This window comes from Salvelinus namaycush, chromosome 4 (genome assembly GCF_016432855.1).
Source record: "Salvelinus namaycush isolate Seneca chromosome 4, SaNama_1.0, whole genome shotgun sequence".
Lineage (NCBI taxonomy): Eukaryota > Metazoa > Chordata > Actinopteri > Salmoniformes > Salmonidae > Salvelinus > Salvelinus namaycush.
The window spans coordinates 19,171,570-19,191,050 of record NC_052310.1 but is presented as its reverse complement, the minus strand read 5'-3'; the positions used below and the strand labels follow the sequence as shown (position 1 = coordinate 19,191,050).

At 43.6% G+C, this 19,481-nt stretch overlaps 1 protein-coding gene across 2 annotated transcripts; it reads right to left on the bottom strand.

The window, feature by feature from the left end:
• Positions 1 to 548: 548 nt before the first annotated feature.
• LOC120046277 (conserved oligomeric Golgi complex subunit 7-like) lies at positions 549 to 18,289 on the bottom strand. Of its 2 annotated transcripts, XM_038991360.1 has the most exons (19): positions 17,885 to 18,286; positions 17,574 to 17,796; positions 16,249 to 16,397; positions 14,595 to 14,711; positions 13,844 to 14,012; positions 13,637 to 13,719; positions 13,405 to 13,527; positions 12,053 to 12,251; positions 11,413 to 11,540; positions 10,930 to 11,084; positions 10,315 to 10,431; positions 7,644 to 7,709; positions 7,260 to 7,446; positions 6,837 to 6,977; positions 6,669 to 6,752; positions 6,328 to 6,442; positions 5,791 to 5,934; positions 1,480 to 1,667; positions 549 to 1,125 (listed from the first exon to the last, which is right to left on the bottom strand). In XM_038991360.1, the coding sequence occupies exons 2-18, from the start codon at positions 17,734 to 17,736 to the stop codon at positions 1,501 to 1,503; spliced, it is 2,307 nt and encodes a 768-aa protein (XP_038847288.1). In that variant the 5' UTR covers positions 17,737 to 17,796; positions 17,885 to 18,286; the 3' UTR covers positions 549 to 1,125; positions 1,480 to 1,500. The 2 variants fall into 2 exon arrangements, with proteins under 2 accessions (XP_038847288.1, XP_038847289.1); XM_038991361.1 differs by lacking the exon at positions 6,669 to 6,752 and having other exon boundaries at positions 17,885 to 18,289.
• Between the last annotated feature and the right edge of the window lie 1,192 nt (positions 18,290 to 19,481).

Below are 19,481 nucleotides of genomic sequence, written 5' to 3'. Positions count from 1 at the left end.
ATCGTTCGATACCTCCGTCGCCAAGTTTAAAGCAGTATCTCATCCTGTGATGGCTTATTTCCCTCTTAATTCTGATTCATCGCAAGGCCGCTTCTCCTGTCTTCATCATCTGGAGTCACCGATACTGCAGGCAGGCAGGGCGGTGACGGCTGACGTCACGGCCAAACACTGATCCATGTTGGAGGAGAGCAGGTAGCGGCATGTGATGCTGGCGAATTCTGCTCACTATGCTGACTGGGGTCTGTCTCATTCTACTTTCCTGCTGTAGGCCAGAATGCTCCACTAAAAACCAGACAGTGACACATACACAGCTTGGCCTAAAATATATATAACACATTTTTTTACATTGGGAAAGATACTCCGATAATTTGGTGCCCTGAAAATTCAGATCCTCATTGCAGTTAGCCTATCCTACAACTGTTTTACGGCAGGCCAGGGGTAGGCAACTAAATTCCGGACGAGTTTTGTCCGACGGATGATCGGGACGGGAACATAATTCTAATCACTGAGCTCCAAAAGAGATTGTATTTCAAAATAACAATTTCAGACATGATTACATCTTTTATTTTTTGGGGAATACTTGGGAAATTATTTCCTAAATTAAACAAATCCTTAGTTGAATTCATGGAGATTTTAGTCTATTTTTTTTAACCAAAAACAAAAAGCTTTGGCCTGTTGCCAACCCCAGCATTACAGTATGTTAATTAATTATTTTCTGAGATGAACCTTCATACTGTTAAACATAGCCTACGTGAACAATACTACCCTTGCTATGGCAACAGCATCCTCAGTTAATCAGACATTTAACTTGAATCTTCAATTCATTTCATTATCAAAGAGTTGAAGACAACAAGGCTACACGTTTATTAAATTAGTGGACAGATTCCAGTACATTACAAATAAGAAAAACCAATTCTACCTTGATTTACCCCAATATAAGTGCAAATTAATAAAAATGTACCATAATAGAAAACAATGTATTTCTTTCTAACAGAGTAGCCAATAGTATGATGCCAAAGCAGTTTAAATATTTGATTTGAAGATGTTGCATGATGGGAATATCCCCAAATGGATACTTCTCAGTTTGTCATACCAGGGGTCCAGACTCCAGATTGTAGTTCATATCTATAGAGAGAGGAAAAACAGTGAGGAACAAGCAATTTGAGTAGGATCATCATTTTTACATGACATACTACCATATTTACAATGCATATAAAAAAAAAAGTGTAATTTGATATTTTTTTTCTCTACATTCTAAGACTGGATTTGTTTTTTGGTCAGGTGTAAACAAATTCGAGATCAGGCTGACCAACACAGGAGGTGAAGGACACAATGTATTTGTGTTGGGACGAGAAAAAGACTGGGCCCTATACTTTTAACGTTGGACTTATGTGAGAGACAGTGCACATTCATCAACATTTTAGTGTCATTGTGCCAGAGTTAGTGAAAGAGCTTATTTTTTTGTCCATAGTCCGTTACCGGTTTAGAGTGTGACCGTGGTCAGTGGTCCAGCCCTCTCAGGGCAGCGATGGTGGACACCAGTCTGCGGGGCAGCAGTTTGGCCGTCTGTCTGTACTCCTCTGGCTTGGCCCTCAGCAGGGTCACTATCTGCTGAAGGGTCCTGGAGGGCTGCAGGCCCAACGCGTCCATCACGTTGCTCAGGTAGTCTGTGGGGAGTTAGTGTTTTGTCTTCAACATCTGTCTCCTGTGTGGCACTAACACACTGAAAACATAGTATGGACATTATTATTACCTATTAAATTACTATATTATATGGCAGGGTCTACAGACAATCACGGGGAACAGGGGAAAACCAGCCATGCAGATACCGACAAGCTAAAACACCATCTTCGCCCGCTTTGAGGATAACACAGTGTCACCGACACTGCCCACTCCCAAGGACTCCCGTGGTCCACGCATTTAAGCGTGTTAACCCTCGCAAGGCTGCAGGAGGCATCCCTAGCGTGTTTACAGACTTTCAATATCCCCCTATCCCAGTCTGCTGTCCCCACTTGCTTCAAGATGTCCACCATTGTTCCTGTACCCACTGCTTCTTGAAACATTGCCCACTTAACCCGGAAGCCAGCTGCACCAAAGTGTCTGAGGAAACACCGTACACCTGGCGACCGTGTCAGCGTGCATTGTGCCCGGGGCGCCACAGGAGTCGCTGGCCTCCCTAGCGCGATGGGACAAGGACATCCTTGCCGGGCAAACCCTCCCATAACCCGGACGACACTGGGCCAATTGTGTGCCGCCCCATGGGTCTCCCGGTTGCAGCCATCTGCGACAGAGCCTGGACTTGAACCCAGGATCTCTAGTGGCACAACTAGCACTGCGATGCAGTGCCTTAGACCACTGCGCCACTAGGGAGGCCACCGTAGCACTCACTTCTGTCATCATGAAGTGATTTGAGAGGCTACAGTAGTTAAGGATCATATCACCTCCACCTTACCTAACACCCTAGACCCACTTCAATTTGCATACCACCCCAATAGATCCACAGACGATGCAATCGCCATCGCACTGCACACTGCCTTATCCCATCTGGACAAGAGGAATACCTATAAGACTGCTGTTCATTGATTATAGCTCAGCCTTAAACACCATAGTACCCTCCAAGCTCATCATTAAACTTGGAACCCTGGGTCTGAACCCCGCCCTGATAAACTGGTTCCTGAACTTCCTGACAGGCAGCCCCCAGGTGGTGAAGGTAGGAAACAACACTTCCACTTCACTGATCCTCAACACTGAGGCCCCACAAGGGTGCGTGCTCAGCCTCCTCCTATATTCCCTGTTCAAACATGACTGCGTGGCAACGCAGGCCTCCAACTCAATCATCAAGTTTGCAGACGACACAACAGTAGTAGACCTGATTACCAACAATGACGAGAGAGCCTAGAGGGAGGAGGTGAGGGCCCTAGCGGAGTGGTGCCAGGAAAATAACCTCTCCCTCAACAAAACGAAGGAGCTGATCGTCGACTTCAGGAAACAGCAGAGGGAGCACGACCCTATCCGCATTGACGGGACCGCAGTGGAGGTGAAAAGCTTCACACATCACTGACAATCTGAATGGTCCACCCACACAGACAGTGTGGTGTTGATGGCGCAACAGCGCCTCTTCAACCTCAGGATGCAGAAGAAATTCGGCTTGGCCCCTAAGACCCTCAAACTTTTACAAATGCACAATTGAGAGCATCCTGTCAGGCTGCATCACCGCCTGGTACGGCAACTGCACCGCCTGCAACGGCATGGCTCTCCAGAGGGTAGTGAGGTCTGCACAACGCATCACCGGGGGCACACTGCCTGCCCTCCAGGACCTGATGTCACCGGAAGGCCAAAAAAATCAAGGATAACAACCACCCGAGCCACTGCCTGTTCACCCCACTATCATCCAGAAGGCGAGGTCAGTACAGCTGCATCAACACTGGGACAGAGAGACTGAAAAACAGCTTCTATCTCAAGGCCATCAAACTTAAATAACCATCTCTAGCCGGCTACCACGCGGTTACTCAACCCTGCACCTTAGAGGCTGCTGCCCTATATACATAGACATGGAATCACTAGTCACTTTAATAATGTTTACATTCTGCTTTACTCATTTCATATGTATTTACTGTATTCTATTCTACTGTATTTTAGTCAATGCCACTCCGACATTGCGTGTCCTAATATTTATATATTTTTTAATTCCATTATTTTACTTTAGATGTGTGTATTGTTGTGAATTGTTAGATACTACTTACTGCACTGTTGGAGCTAGGAACACAAGCATTTCGCTACACCCCCAATAGCATCTGCTAAATATGTGTATGTGACCGATACAATTTGATTATTACTATATTATTACCAATTCATCTCTTGTGGATAGACGAACTTAACATAAATGGTATCGTTGCGTCTGTCAACAGTCTGTGGGATGCAACGACTAACGAGGAACTCTGTTCTGGTACGATGATTTTTCACCACTGAACATTTGGACAAATTACAATTTTACAGGTGCTCGCATATTTAACATTTCAGAAGGGGACATTTGGCCAATAGACTTGCCTGAAACTTGTAGAGTTTCCAATTAAGGGAGGGAGGGGGGATACTTTGCAAGTCAAGTTCACATCTCCCCCTGAAGTTAATCGAGCATCAACATTTTAGTTCTGGGTTTCCGATATTAATTACAAATAGATGTAGAGAGTACCTGCCAAGCCGAAAGATACACTTTATTGATGCTTTGGCAAGAAGGCCTTTGAAAAACGCATACTTGATGATGCTCTATTACTATCAACATCAACGTAGTTACATATAACTTTATAATTACAACACGTGTGTAAGTACGTATTGCTTCTTGGTTTACGTTTTTAAAAATCATCTGAAAATGTAACGAGTCTGTAGTTTTACATAATTTTTTTACTAAACAACCAACTCCAGATGATCATACAGCACCCAGGAAGCAATGACATTCAGTACTTATAACCACGTTGGCTCCATGTACAAAATTGATCTAGAGCAATCTAATAAATATTTCATGAACGATTCAATATTACTCTAAATACATGGGCCCCAATACCATACACAATGCAGATAGTCCGAGTAGCCATTTGATTACCTGTTCAGGAGTCTTACGGCTTGGGGGTAAAAACTGTTGAGAAGCCTTGTTGTCCTAGACTTGGCACTCCGGTACCGCTTGCCATGTGGTAGGATCTCAGGACCCATGCCAAATCTTTTTAGTTTCCTGAGGGGGAATAGGCTTTGTCGTGCCCTCTTCACGACGGTCTTGGTGTGTTTGGACCATTCTAGTTTGTTGGTGATGTAGACACCAAGGAATTTGAAGCTCTCAACCTGCTCCACTACAGCCCTCACTGCTCGGTCCTCCTTTTCCTGTAGTCCACAATCATCTCCTTAATCTTGGTTACGTTGAGGGATAGGTTGTTATTCTGGCACCACCCGGCCAGGTCTCTGACCTCCTCCCTATAGGCTGTCTCGTCGTTGTCGGTGATCAGGCTGACACTGTTATGTCGTCTGCAAACTTAATGATGGTGTTGGAGTCGTGCCTGGCCATGCAGTCGTGGGTGAACAGGGAGTACAGGAGGGGACCATTGAATGCACCCTTGCACAGCTCGCAAAAATGATTGCTGTCCTCTACAAACATTGACATTGACTGTTTAAAGCAAAACTACCAAAACTATTTCTTATGGTGAACCTGAACAATCTAAATAAAATCTGAATGATTGAAAACCTTAAAATCAGCAGTTGGATGTGAGTTGCGTCCACTCTGGTAGGCTACACAACTCCGGTAAAACACCATTTTCTACAGCACATTTGGTAACAATGAGCCAGCAAATTACATTGGTTGTCACTCAACTAATAAAGCCTATAATTTGACATTGCGAAAGCCATTTGACAGGCCTCTGAATGCTGAAAGTGCCGCACAGATGTACGAATATCCTATTAGAACAGGGATAGGCCGACCTCTCGTTGGCACCAGCAGCTGTATCTCCCAGCTGTGCGCACAGTTGTTATTTGACAGTCATATGCCGTTAGTCACAAAAGTTCGACAGGCTACTGAACTGAAGGAGAGGACACATCAATTCAGTCACATCAGATGAGGTATTTTCGGAATAAAACAGTACGATTAAAAAACATTAGTGAACTGGCAATTCGTAACATTTGAACATCGGTGCGGTTTGGGCTCCCGCAGAGCGATGCACTCATATCTTAAACATTTGAACCGGGACCAATGCGTATCGGTGAATCGTTACATCCCTACTATTTTGGAGGTAAGTGACGGAGGTACAGTACCGATGTCGGTGGCCAGCTGTTTGGTGGAGTGGGCCGTGAGCTCTGGGATGAGCAGGATGGCGTCACAGTACGTCTGCATGGTCGCCCTGGCGATGGAGCCCAGCCAGTAGTCTGCTGTGTTGTCCAGCTCCGGAAGGTCATCACCTGAGGTTGAAACAATGTCAGACAAACAATGTCAGGCATGGCCAGTCACACACAGAAAATGGCAAGGGCAGCTATTGAAATTAGGACAAAGAGAGGGAGACTGGAGGAGAGATGGAATGTGCAAGGAGAGAAAGAAAGAAAGAAAGAAGAGACCGGGAGTTTAGGGCAATAGGTAAAGTGGGGGGAAGACTGAGAAGAGAGGGGAGAGGTATGGGGAGATGGAAGAGGACTGGGGAAGAGAGGAAAAAGGTGGAAAACCTGAAGAGAGATGAGGAGCAAAAGAACAAGGGAGACGGGTACCAGACAAGAGGGGCAAACATCTAAAAGGAGGGAAGAGTAGAGAGACAGATGGAGGGATAGACCGAATGAAAGAGGGGGGTGGGGGGGGGTCACCTTGCTCAGGAGGGAAAGGCAGTTTGCCTGCGTGCAGGGCCAACTCCAGCGCCGGGTCTTCTTGCGTCACAAAGGGCTCCAAGTGGAGCGGCAGAGACATGATGTACTGTCCTATCTTTCAAGGAGAAACACAGGCAGTAAGCCACCTCAACACAACCTGACGAACCTGAACATTCATAGTACTTTAGTAACACTAACAGTGAACATTTACAGCAGAAAAAACACCAAAGACAGCTTGCAAGGACAGGTTATATTACATTATACATATACAATAACACTTGAATCTATGACTTGAATTATATAACCTGTAGATGTTGTGCCCATAGTTAGGCCAGACATACATTGGTGATGTACTCCTGTGGGGACAAGCTGAAGGTAGGCAGGTCTTCAGCATAGCTCTCTCCAAAACCTCCTGCATCTCGGCTCTGATAACAGCCATGGTACAAGACGGAACATATGTAAGTATTACATTTACACACAGAAACAAGATTCACTGACTGCACACACACCTCCATTTTGGAGACCAAGCAGAGTTGATGTTTGATCTGCAGGAAGACCGAGTCGAAGGCCAGCTGGTTGGCCTGCTGGTTGAGACGGGTCAGAGCCACTCGGGTCTCAGCCAGAAGACTGGAGTTACCTGTCCCCTTCTCCTACAAAACAACGGCAACTTGAACATGTCAGACCTCACAACAGACCTAACGCTCCGAAAACATAGCGACACTTAATTGCGTTACAAGCCTTTATTGAAGCAAAAATGACAGTCATTGATCACAAGACTCTGTATTTTCACTCTGAAAATAGTTACAATTGGACATTTGACCATTTATAGGCTACATTCCCAACCTACAACTACCGTAACATCCCACCCAAAGCTAAAACCTTAAACCCAAATGAAAGTGCCAAGTCATCCCCCCCAGTATGACCATCCATACCTTGAGGGAGTAGAGCAGCCCCATCAGGCCGTTGTACTCTGCCATGTTGCCCCTCTGCAGGTAGTTATACTCCTGCCAGGGGTTCCTGCCACTTGCCTTCCTCTCCGTGGAGCTGGCCTCCTGGATGCCCGCCAGGCTCCGAGGGCTGTACGACTCAGACAGGTACTTCCCCGCCGTGGCCAGGATCCTATAGGATCATAAAGTGTGTTGAGGCCCATGTACAATGCACTTTGAAATAAAACGTACTTAAATAAAATGGACCTATAGGACATGGCAAGAGAACGGGGGAAGTATGAATGGATATAAGTAGGGGAGTCAGGTAGCTAGGGAGTAGGGTCTGGGGGTTGATTTGGACCTCGGCTAGAGCGATGGCATTGGTCTTACTTGTTTGACAGCTGCAGCTCATAGGCTCCACACTGTCTCAGCAACTCCCCACAGGTGGCAATGATCCTGCAATGCAGAGGATACACGGGGTATCAAAAATAATACACAGTTCATGCACAATCACCCTTTTCATACTACTGAGCCAAGACCAGCCGAGCTGTACTGCATTGGCCTGGTTGAACGTTATGAGGGGGGGGGGAATGTAGATTTTTGCCTAAATAGATCCAAAAGTTATTTTTTATGAAATTACCATAAACAATATCTAGTAATGCTGCATAGTTATAGAAAGGTCTGAAACGGACCTTTCTGGTAAAAAAAAATGTTTTTATACAATTGCTGAGGTGTACTCACTTTTGAGGACACAGGCTCAAGTATATAGTACAAATATTATGAAAATATAAAAAAACAATATCAGACTTTTGTCCTATTCAACAAAAGTGGGGGAATAGGGCTTGAAATTACTGAAATGCTTTCTAAATATAGTAACAATCAAATTCTAAACAATTTACTATAATATTCAACCTTATAACAAGCTGTAAAATAAATATGATCATATTTAGTGACAGTACAAGTTTGGATCCATTTCAACTGACGACACAGCATGTTCTACCAAGCGTCCTCTCAGCAAAGCAGAAACACCATGCGAATGTGTACAGACTCGTTACAACTTCAGCTTTGCGCATTCAGTCATTCTGTCCCTCTGTGACCAAGAGAAAGTGGTCGTGTTTCAATTCTACAAAATGATTTAGCATTTAGTCATGTCGAGAGCTCCCAATCTGGCTCAGAATATCACAGCGAGGCGAAACCACAATGGACGGAGTCCCTAGACTGTCCCCTTTAATATGGCATTTATTGTCATGAATCTTGCCCTGGAGGCAGCTCTGCAGAGTGGTCACTAGCTGGCACAGCCAGAAAGTCATAAAATCTGATTTTAAACCTAACCTTAACCACACTGCTAACCCTAATGCCTCACCCTCACCTTAAATGAAGACCAAAAATGTTGACTTTGCATCTGGCCCATCTAGCAGAAATCGCTCAATTCTGCCTCCAGAGCAAGATTCATGACAATAAACGTCAATCTGCCTTTAACATGCCATCTGGCAGGCTGGGCACCGTCGCTCAGAGGCAAATTAAATAGATTCTTTGTCTAGATAAGGCACAAAATGTGATACGTCACTCCCTATGCAATTCGGGGTGTAAAACCTGACACTTAAAGTCAGCTCTGCTGACAGAGTGGTAGCAGAAATATGGGGCTTTGTAACACACTATATATACAAAAGCATGTGAACACCCCTTCTGATTAGTGGATTTGGCCATTTCAGTCGCAGCCGTTGTTGACAGATGTATAAAATCGAGCACAGCCATGCAATCTCCATAGACAAACATTGGCAGTAGAATGGCCTTACCGAAGAGCTCAGTGACTTTCAACATGGTACCGTCATAGGATGCCACATTTCCAACAAGTCAGTTTGTCAAATTTCTGCCCTGCTAGAGCTGCCCCAGTCAACTGTAAGTGCTGTTATTGTGAAATGGAAACGTCTAGGAGCAACAACGGCGCAACAGGGAAGTGGTATGCCACACAAGCTCACAGAAAACAGAAAGGGACCGCCGACCGCAGCGTGCAAAAATTGTCTGTCCTCGGTTGCATCACTCCCTACAGAGTTCCAAACTGCCTCTAGAAGCAACGTCAGCACCAGAACTGTTCGTCGGGAGCTTCATGAAATGGGTTTCCATGGCCGAGCAGCTGTACACAAGCCTAAGATCGCCATGTGCAATGCCAAGCGACGGCTGAAGTGGTGTAAAGCTCGTCGCCATTGGACTCTGGAGCAGTGGAAACGCGTTCTCTGGAGTGATGAATCACGCTTCACCATCTGGCAGTCTGACAGACACATCTGGGTTTGGAGGATGCCAGGAGAACCATGTTTGCCCGAATGCATAGTGCCAACTGTTACGTTTGGTGGAGGAGGAATAATGGTCTGGGGCTGTTTTTTATGGTTTGGGCTAGGCCCTTTAGCTCCAGTGAAGGGAAATCTTAATGCTACAGCATACAATGACATTCTAGACTTTGTGGCAACAGTTTAGGGAAGACCCTTTCCTGTTTCAGCATGACAATGCCCCCCGTGCACAAAGCGAGGTCCATACAGAAATGGTTTGTCGAGATATTTGAGGAAGAACTTGACTGGCCTGCACAGAGCACTGACCTCAACCCCATCAAACACCTTTGGGATGAATTGAATGGAAACGCCAACTGTGAGCCAGGCATCAGTGCCCAACCTCACTATTGCTCTTGTGGCTGAATGGAAGAAAGTACCCGCAGCAATGTTCCAACATCTAGTGGAAAGCCTTCCCAGAAGAGTAGAGCCTGTTATAGCAGCAAAGGGGGGACCAAATCCATATTAAGTCCCATGATTTTGGAATGAGATGTTGGATGAGCAGGTGCACACTTACTTTTGGTCATGTAGTGTACAATAAGACACTGGACCCTGTGACATTAACAGAGTGCTTTGTACACCAAAATGTCAGTCAGAACCGGTCCAAAACCACTCAGTCCCCTAAATATGGGACTTAACATCTAATTAACCATGGTTGTTGGAAGCATCCTGAAAATGACAATGTGCAAAGGAAAATATCAGAGCCAGCAGAGTTTGATTTGGGTTCACACAAAACCCACCTGACCGAGTTCTGGAAGGCAGTCCAATCCTCTTGGAACACAGCAGCACTGGGCATGTCCTCCAACCTGCACTTCTTCCTGACTGACTGCAGAGTGGTGGAGAAGTCTGACACATACCTGTAGAAAAATTGGCCAAGACACATATATGTGAGAGCAATGGACAAAAGTCAACCAGAATATTCATACAAATATTGAAATGTGCGTGTACCGTGTAGTATGTGTATGAACTGTCAGTGTTTCCCCTAGGATTTTTTTCAGCAGTGGTGTCATAGTTAGGGTTGGAGGAGTAGTGGGTGTCCTCTTGGCCGCAGAGACAAAACTGTTATGTTTTAAAGCTAATTTCCTACAATTCTACACATTTTACCATGGCTTATGCCGTGTTCTTATGCGATCTGAGTGACTCAAACATAACAAAATCAATTGAGGCCCCATGCGATGACATTTTTGGAATGGCGATTGTTAGTTCTCAAAGATGATCTTATTTTAAAAAATATATATACTGTACAGCTCTATTATCTTTTCTACATACCGTTTAAGTTTACACTGAAAAGTTGAAACATTCCACCCCCCCAAAAATTATCAATAAAAACAAAGTGTACAGTCGTGTATAATTACTTGGCGAAGAGGGCTTTGAGGGCCTTGAGGAGGCCACACAAGGCCAGGCCGTCAGTCAGTTTGACACAGCGGTCAACAGCAGCACCGGCCAGGCCAAACAGCTTCCCCACTGAGTGACTCAGCTCCTCTACACAGTCTATCACCTCACCACGCTCCTGACAGAAGGAGGGGGAAAAGGAAGGGAATAAAGAGAGAGAGAAAGAGGGGCGGGAGAGAGAAGAAAAAGTACGATGAAGAGAGAAAGAAAGAGGTACACGGTCAATGGTCACAAGGTCCTTTCCACTCGCCTGCCCCAAAAAATGAAATTACCATTGAATAAGGTTTGGTATGTGCGTGAGTTTGTGTGTGTGCGGTGGTATCCTAGCAGATAAGAGCGTTGGGCCAGTAATCAAAAGGTCGCCGATTCGAATCCCCGAACCGATGCACTTTACCCTAATTGCTCCTGTAAGTCTCTTAAATGACTAAAATGTAAATGTGCCTCACCAGGGGCATGGCGCTGATCTGGATGAGGAGGTGGGACTCCTCCAGGTCTCCATACTGCAGCTGGTAGGGTTTGTAGGGGTCATACAGGGCACTGACCAGCTCATTCACCTTCAGCAGGTTGTTCTCACCTGAGAGGTACAACCACAACATAAGTCTACCTTGTGAGCACTGAACTTTCCCCCCCCCCCAAAAACACTCAGATGTCAACCCTAAGGAAAAGTTTGAATTACCTGGGTGGAGCTCAAGTTAGGATTCAGCGTTATGTATATCAATACAATTAATTAGCGTCACTATCAAGACTACCATAAACATGTCATAGGCAGATCTTTCAAATACTTCAGTTTCCCTACTGTAATTATGTTACCTATGGAATAGTCCCAAAAGTGCAAACTCCAAGCCAAATCAAGGCCACCTTCCAAGTACTTGACAAGTATTTTGACGCAGGGCTGATATCATTACAATCTTATAATCTATATCATCAATCTCACTGCTGATTAACAAGGGACTACGGATGAAAATAAACTGTGCAGCTAAAGCCGAAACTATTTTACACCTCAGCATTGACAGACTTGTCGATTAACGTGCAAATGATAGGCCTATAAATAAATAAATACATAGGCGCAGTAGCAGGCGAACAGACCCAGGTGTGGCAACATGGCCTGCGCCAGGCTCCTGCCGAAGGTGGCAGCGGTGTGGTGGAGCTCCAGCAGGGTGTCCAGCCGCTGCTCCTGGGGGGCGCGCTCCATGGCCGTGCTCAGACACACAGGGATGGAGGGCACCATGGCCCCCAGGGTCTGGATCAGCAGCACTGTCACCACCTCGTATGGATTCTTAAACACCTGGTGGTGGAGGGTAGATAGATTCATATACAGTCATATGGGGACATGGGGTTAGGTTGGAGATGACACGTTGTAGATGGAAGATTGTGGACCCTCTGCGGACATGTTTTTTTACAGCAAGAATATATATTTTTTTATTGTACAGTCTATTAGTGTAAGTCATGGTGTGTAAATGTATGGTAGTGTGAGAAAGGATGCCTAGGGCAGGGCTGCACGATATGGGCGAAAAAATATAATAGCTTTTTTTTTAAATCATATTGTGATATAAATCAAAACGCTTGGGTGAACGGTCAGAATCATATAAATACTTATATTAAGAAGCAAAGTGGAAAGCAGCATCCTTTGTGTTTGGAACAATCTGTGGACTGCACGACGGGAACTGCATGCAAACTTATAGTGGATCGAACAGTGAGGAGGCGGAACTGCGCTGCTTTGAGTGACATGGGGCAAGGCTTGTGGAAAGCAGCCGCAAGAGATGAGACATGACAAACAAAGTACCTTTTAAAAACTGACGCGGCCGAGTGGCCGTTTTAAAATATTGCATACGATATGGATCTCTTGAGATATGGACACTGCAAATGTCAATATTGCAATTTCGATGTGAATTGAATTACTTGTGCAGCCCTAACCTGAGGGTTTCTGCCTCTACCTGCGTTGCTGTATGATACAGTGTGGGAAGGATACTTAGTTGTGTGTGTGTTATGTTACGATGGAGCGCGTGTGTTATGGTATGATACAGAGCAGTGGTACTCAAAGTCGGGGTCGAGTGGGAATCGCAGTGTTTTGCCAGTTTTTCACATAATGAAATACATAATTGGGGTGAATTACAGATCATTGTATGGGACAATATACTAACTTTTTTGAAAGATAATTAGAAAAATACAATTTTATTGAGTAAAACAAAGTATTTATTGGTTATTTTAATTGTGATGAGAAAAGTATAAATCTAAATTTATTTGAAGGTTAGATTTGGGGTGGGGGGGGGGCCAGAAATTTTTCCGAAAGAAATGGGATCCCCCTGAAAAAGTTTAAAAACCACTAGACTGTGTGTGTGTGTGTGTGTGTGTGTGTGTGTGTGTGTGTGTGTGTGTGTGTGTGTGTGTGTGTGTGTGTGTGTGTGTGTGTGTGTGTGTGTGTGTGTGTGTGTGTATACCTGGCTGCTCCACTGTAGCTGTGAGTGCCAGGTGGAGAGCAGGGTGTCGTAGAACTCAGCCAGCTGCTGATTTAGACTCAGCTCACTCTGAGACAGGTCCTGCCACACACTCACCAGCTGACCCTGGAAACACACAGGAGAATTCAAGTCAACAATTGGAAAACACATACCTACAAAATAAACCATGTAAGCAATTACACTAAATTAAAATCAGTGACAATGTAACACATACCTTATGACACTTGTAGTAGTAGGCAAGAAGCTGTGGCATTCTGTCGATCTCTGTGAAGACTTTCACAAAGAGCTTGGCTTGGTCTGCAGAAGAAAAGAAAACCATAAGCCTAGTCAGAATCAGGTTTCAGAAAGACCGGTCTAAACTAATACGGATTGAGTATTCCATCTCAACCCAATCATAAGTTATTTGCAGACCGTCTCTTACCTACAGACATGGAGTTGAAGGTGGCTACTATCTGGGGGCTGGCCAAGGCCTCCAGCCTGTTCTTCAGAGCCTCCAGGTGCACACATTTCTCAGAGTAGTCTGGTGTGTCCACCAGCATAGCCAGGCTGTTCTGCATGGCGGTCAGTTTAGAAGAGATTACAGCCATGTCCTGGGGGAACGAGGTAGTGGCAGAAAGTTCCGGTTAAATGGAAATCACTAGAGCTTGTGTGTTCCTGTTAACGTGGGATGTCTTCTGCCTTTGAGGAGTTGGTCACTTGTTATAAAGTCAACTCAGCAAAATGACGTTGTCATGATGCAGCATCGCAGATATTGAAATGAGCGAGATGCAAGACTTTGCTCTCTCACAGTATCTGCGCATGTGCATGGGTTCACTTCACACTGTTCACAGCATGGTAGCCAGGGCACCAAAACAGCAGAGAAGTTGAGCCTCACGCTTCAACGCTCTTAGCTGTTGCGGAAATCAACCCTACTATACTGTTTACTTTCTGCATCTACGTCATAATAGTCTACCTTTACGACATCCCGAAAATAGTATCTCCGAATATTACAAAGAACCAAGAGACTTCTACATTGGCTATATGTACTACATTTTTGAACAAGAAGAATATTTGGTCACCTGTGCCACCTAAAATATCAAATCACTGAATCCTTAAATTAGTGCAGAGAGATATTACATATTACAGTATACTAAGGGGAGTGGAGCAGGGTTTTAGAGGTAGTTTGACGCCACCTGTGTCTTGAAGGTCTCCTCGATGTCTGCACTGAGCGTGCTCCATTTGTCTGCCTCCTGTAGTGCATCGGAGGCTAAGTGCATCCGAGACTTGACCTGATCGAGCTCCACCAAGACCTGCAACACAGAATCCACACGCCAAAGACTTAGTGCTGTATAACTGACAACAAATACAGTTGAAGTCAGAAGTTTACACACACTTAGGTTAGAGTCATTAAAACTCGTTTTTCAACCACTCAACACATTTCTTGTTAACAAACTATAGATTTGGCAAGTCGGTAAGGACATCTACTTTGTGCATGACACAAGTAATTTTTCCAACAATTGTTTACAGACAGATTATTTCACTGTATCATAATTCCAGTGGGTCAAAAGTTTACATACACTAAGTTGACTGTGCCTTTAAACAGCTTGGAAAATTCCAGAAAATTATGTTATGGCTTTAGAAGCTTCTGATAGGCTAATTGACATCATTTGAGTCAATTGGAGGTGTACCTGTGGATGTATTTCAAGGCCTACCTTCAAACTCAGTGCCTCTTTGCTTGACATCATGGGAAAATCAAAAGAAATCAGCCAAGACCTCAGAAAAAAATTTGTAGACCTCCACAAGTCTGGTTCATCCTTGGGAGCAATTTCCAAACGCCTGAAGGTACCACGTTCATCTGTACAAACAATAGTTCGCAAGTATAATCACCATGGGACCACGCAGCCGTCATAGCGCTCAGGAAGGAGACGAGTTCTGTCTCCTGGAGATGAACGTACTTTGGTGCGAAAAGTGCAAATCAATCCCAGAACTACAGCAAAGGACCTTGTGAAGATGCTGGAGGAAACAGGTACAAAAGTATCTATATCCACAGTAAAACGAGTCCTACATTGACATAACCTGAAAGGACGCTCAGCAAGGAAGAAGCCACTGCTACAAAACTGCCATAAAAAGCCAGACTACGGTTTGCAACTGTACATTGGGACAAAGATCATACTTTTTGGAGAAATGTCCTCTGGTCTGATGAAACAAAAATAGAACTGTTTGGCCATAATGACCATTGTTATGTTTGGAGGAAAAAGGGGGACGCTTGCAAGCCGAAGAACACCATCCCAACCGTGAAGCACGTTGGTGGCAGCATCATGTTGTGGGGGTGGTTTGCTGCAAAAGGTACTGGTGCACTTCACAAAATAGATGGCATCATGAGGCAGGAGAATTATGTGGATATATTGAAGCAGCATCTCAAGACATCAGTCATGAAGTTAAAGCTTGGTCGCAAATGGGTCTTCCAAATGGACAATGACCCCAAGCATACTTCAAAAGTTGTGGCAAAATGGCGTAAGGACAACAAAGTCAAGGTATTGGAGTGGCCATCACAATTTTTACTGGGATTAAATGTCAGGAATTGTGAAAAACTGAGTTGAAATGTATTTGGCTAAGGTGTATGTAAACTTCCGACTTATTTGCTGTACTGGGAGCTTGTTATCCTATTTGAATAGGACAATATCCTGCCCATAGTACTATAGTATTATGCGACTGTGTGTATGTCGCCGTATCTACATGGACTGACTGTGCTGCTTATTTGCATGGTGTGTGTGTTTGCTTAGTCGTAAGTCAATTCCGATGAGGTATCCGTCTGATGTGTGTTTATAACGCAAATGGCTCCCATACCTGCATGGACTGAACAGTGTCCTGCTCAAATTTCCTGATGTCCTCTTTGACAAGGACCATCTGCTCCTTCAGGAATGACGCTTCCTGCTTCAGGGCCTCCACATCCCGCAGCACTCTGGGCATGTTCTGCAGGGCCTGGTTACTGCTCTCTGAACAAGGAGAAATACAATTCAAATGTTTCCCATCGTGTACGTCAATGGTCAAAGAAGCTGGAGACATCAAATCATGCTTCGTAAACAACAGGTGTAGGCTAACAGTGAAATGCTTACTTACGGGCCCTTCCCAACAATGCAGAGAGAGAAAATATAGAAAATAATAATCAATACACAATGAGTAACAATAACTTGGCTTTATACACTGGGTACCAGTACCGAGTCAATGTGCAGGGGTACGAGGTAATCGAGGTAGATATGTACATAACTATGAATAAAGTAACTAGCCAACAGGTTAGATAATAAACAGTAGCAGCAGCGTATGGCATGAGTCAAAAACGTTTGTGCAGAAAGGATCAATGCAGATAGTCCGGGTAGCTATTTGGTTAACTATTTAGGGTTAGTGTTCCCACACGGCCATATCTCCAGGTTACAGCGCGTGTTTACGGAAGACAGAGGTGACCACCTGTTCTAATTAGCGATCTAGCATGCTCCGAACACCTGTGTGTAATGGAAGAAAGCCACCAGAACGTGTTGTAACTGGAAAATAATCAGCTGCAACTGCGATAAAGTCTGTTAAAACAGTGTACAGTAAGTGTAGAATTATTTTTGATGTGATATGAAATTAAAGGGCTTTATGTTTCTAAACCCGTATCACAATTGAGAATCGACTCACGTTTAAATTGAATATTTGGCTGTTTTGGCTGCCAGAGCCAGTCTTCCTCTGAAAATAACAAGGTCCTTGGACAATTATTGGGTTACTGTAGCCTATGACTCTTGGTTGTTCCAGTTCAGTTAACTGAACCTGGAATAGTTATGTTTCTTGGTAGTTTCGGGGAACAGGCAGCAATAAAATAACATTTACACAAAATTGACAGTATGTCACAGTTACCCTAGCCTTGGGACAACATTGGGATACCGCAGCAGGGATATGGTGCAGTTCAGACAAAAGTTGGAATCAGACGTTTATTTGATAGCGAGGGACACGTTTCACTTTGTCTGGTAAATAGTTCCTAGAGATTACAAAAAAAACTATCTATTTGTAATCTCTAGGAGGGGGGGGTGACGCGGCTACATTGTGGTAAGGTTATTTTTCGTCGCCAACCACCAGATCGTTCACAACTTAGGGAGTCCAACCAATAGATTCCCGATGTTGTCCCAAAGTTTAGTTACCCTCAATTGCATTGTTGACTTCCTGGATGAACAACTGCAGTTTCATGACCAGCGTTGCCGCGTGCGCATCTGCCTTCCCGGGCACATCCTTCTGCATCTTGAAGGCCCCATTCACCCAGTCCTTCACGTCGAAATCATCGTCCAGAAATTTGGAAAAGTCCATTTTGCTGTGCGACAAACTTCAGGTAGCTAGCGATGAGTGATGTCAAGACAACCCAAAATTCTGGGCGGGGATTAAAACCAGTTGGACAACATTGAAGACAGCTTTGTTAGCTACCAATAACATTCACTATATTAAAAGTAATACTTACCATTTCACTTCTGAATGTGACATAAACATAGACTGGCCATACAGGCTAGCTAGCTGCTTCTCATAATTTGAAATCTAAGTTCTCCCAATTACAGGTTTAGAAACGAACAGAAAATATACAGCCCATGAACATGAAATGACCATAATAACTAAATAGAGTTCGAGCAAAATAATTGCCTCCAGAGTTGATTTGAATGGACTAAAACATATAAAAATAATCAGAGTTTCAGCTTTGTTGACAGATGACAACAATATCCTGTTTGTGCTCACTTAATGATCTTCCCCAAGAAACAAATGACTATAAATTGTTCCCATGTCGCGTCCCCATTACAATGATCTATGCTCGAAAATGGGTCAAGATGAGAACATTAAAAATACAATTATTTTAAAGCATCCATGAGGTTAACTTTCAAGATCAATTATCGTATTTGTAGATTAAAGTACGAAAACGAGGTGTGTTACACTTGAAGTCTCTCGTTGAAACCAAATCCTGCCTCCTGATGGTCAATTTGCAAAACAACTAGTGACAAGTTATGTAAAACATGTGAATACAAACCTATACAGTGGATTTTAACGTCTGAAATTGTCAGATTACTGGATTGGCTAAATTATTTCACATAAACGCAATTGTTTTAGCTGGATATGGAGCCCAGGGGTGAATTAATTACACCGATTGTGTTGCAAAACGTTTTGCAACAGAAACCATTTTGCAACGAAAACAAGTTCCTATTGGACAAATTAAGGGAGGTCCATTCCCGGTTCGTTCAGTTTGCAGTTTACTTCCGTTTGGTTCTTAAACGGTAAACTGTTTCCGTTGCAAGATGCAATGAATACACCCCAGATAGATACTACATGGACTCATTTTTTAAATTATATTTTATTATGAACACAAATACAAAAAAAACAGAAATATACAAACAAGAGTACATAAACCTAACAGACAGGGGTATTACATATCAAGATTCATTTTCAATTTGTTAAATACTTTTATGGTGCGTATTGCTTTTTTAAAAACATTTACTGATCATTTCAAAATAATATTTAAATTCTCTCTTAAATAATGTGAAAAGGGCTTTGTTCTCTGCCCACTTCATTTTATGGATAAATAATCTTCCATGAAAGATAAACAAATTATCAATGAAAGTTAAGTCAGGGTCCATATCAGTTGGATCAAAATAAAACATAATATCAGATCTCTCAGATTAACATTAATAGTCGTTTCTTTTCAAATAAAATCTTCTAACTCACTCCAAAATCTTCTGACATAAGAGCAGTCCCAAAATAAATGGTCAAGAGTTTCTGGGTCACAACCACAAAATACACATTTGTTATCAATAGCTATTTTAAATCTGTGTATAATAAAGGTCTTTACAGGGTAGATTCTATGAATGAGTTTGTATGATACTTCTTTCACCTTATTAGATATACAATATTTACCAGACAACAACGAAACTTTGTTCCAGTTCACTTGTCCTAGGGCTGCATTCCAGTACATTTTAGCAGAGGGAATAGTAACATATTGACACAGTTTCCTTATATTCATGTTATTACATTTTTGGTTAAAATGTCGATTCCTTCTAATTGTATTGAGGCAACAA

What these genes read in the sequence shown, in the direction of transcription:
- LOC120046277 (XM_038991360.1), bottom strand. Translation starts at nt 17,736, where the DNA reads ATGGACTTTTCCAAATTTCTGGACGATGATTTCGACGTGAAGGACTGG. An exon ending in CTCAAAGCCCTCTTCGCCAA is followed by an intron (nt 10,432 to 10,929) that starts GTAATTATACAC and finishes ATTTTTCTACAG; the next exon opens with GTATGTGTCAGACTTCTCCA. An exon ending in GCTTGGTCTCCAAAATGGAG is followed by an intron (nt 6,753 to 6,836) that starts GTGTGTGTGCAG and finishes GGCTGTTATCAG; the next exon opens with AGCCGAGATGCAGGAGGTTT.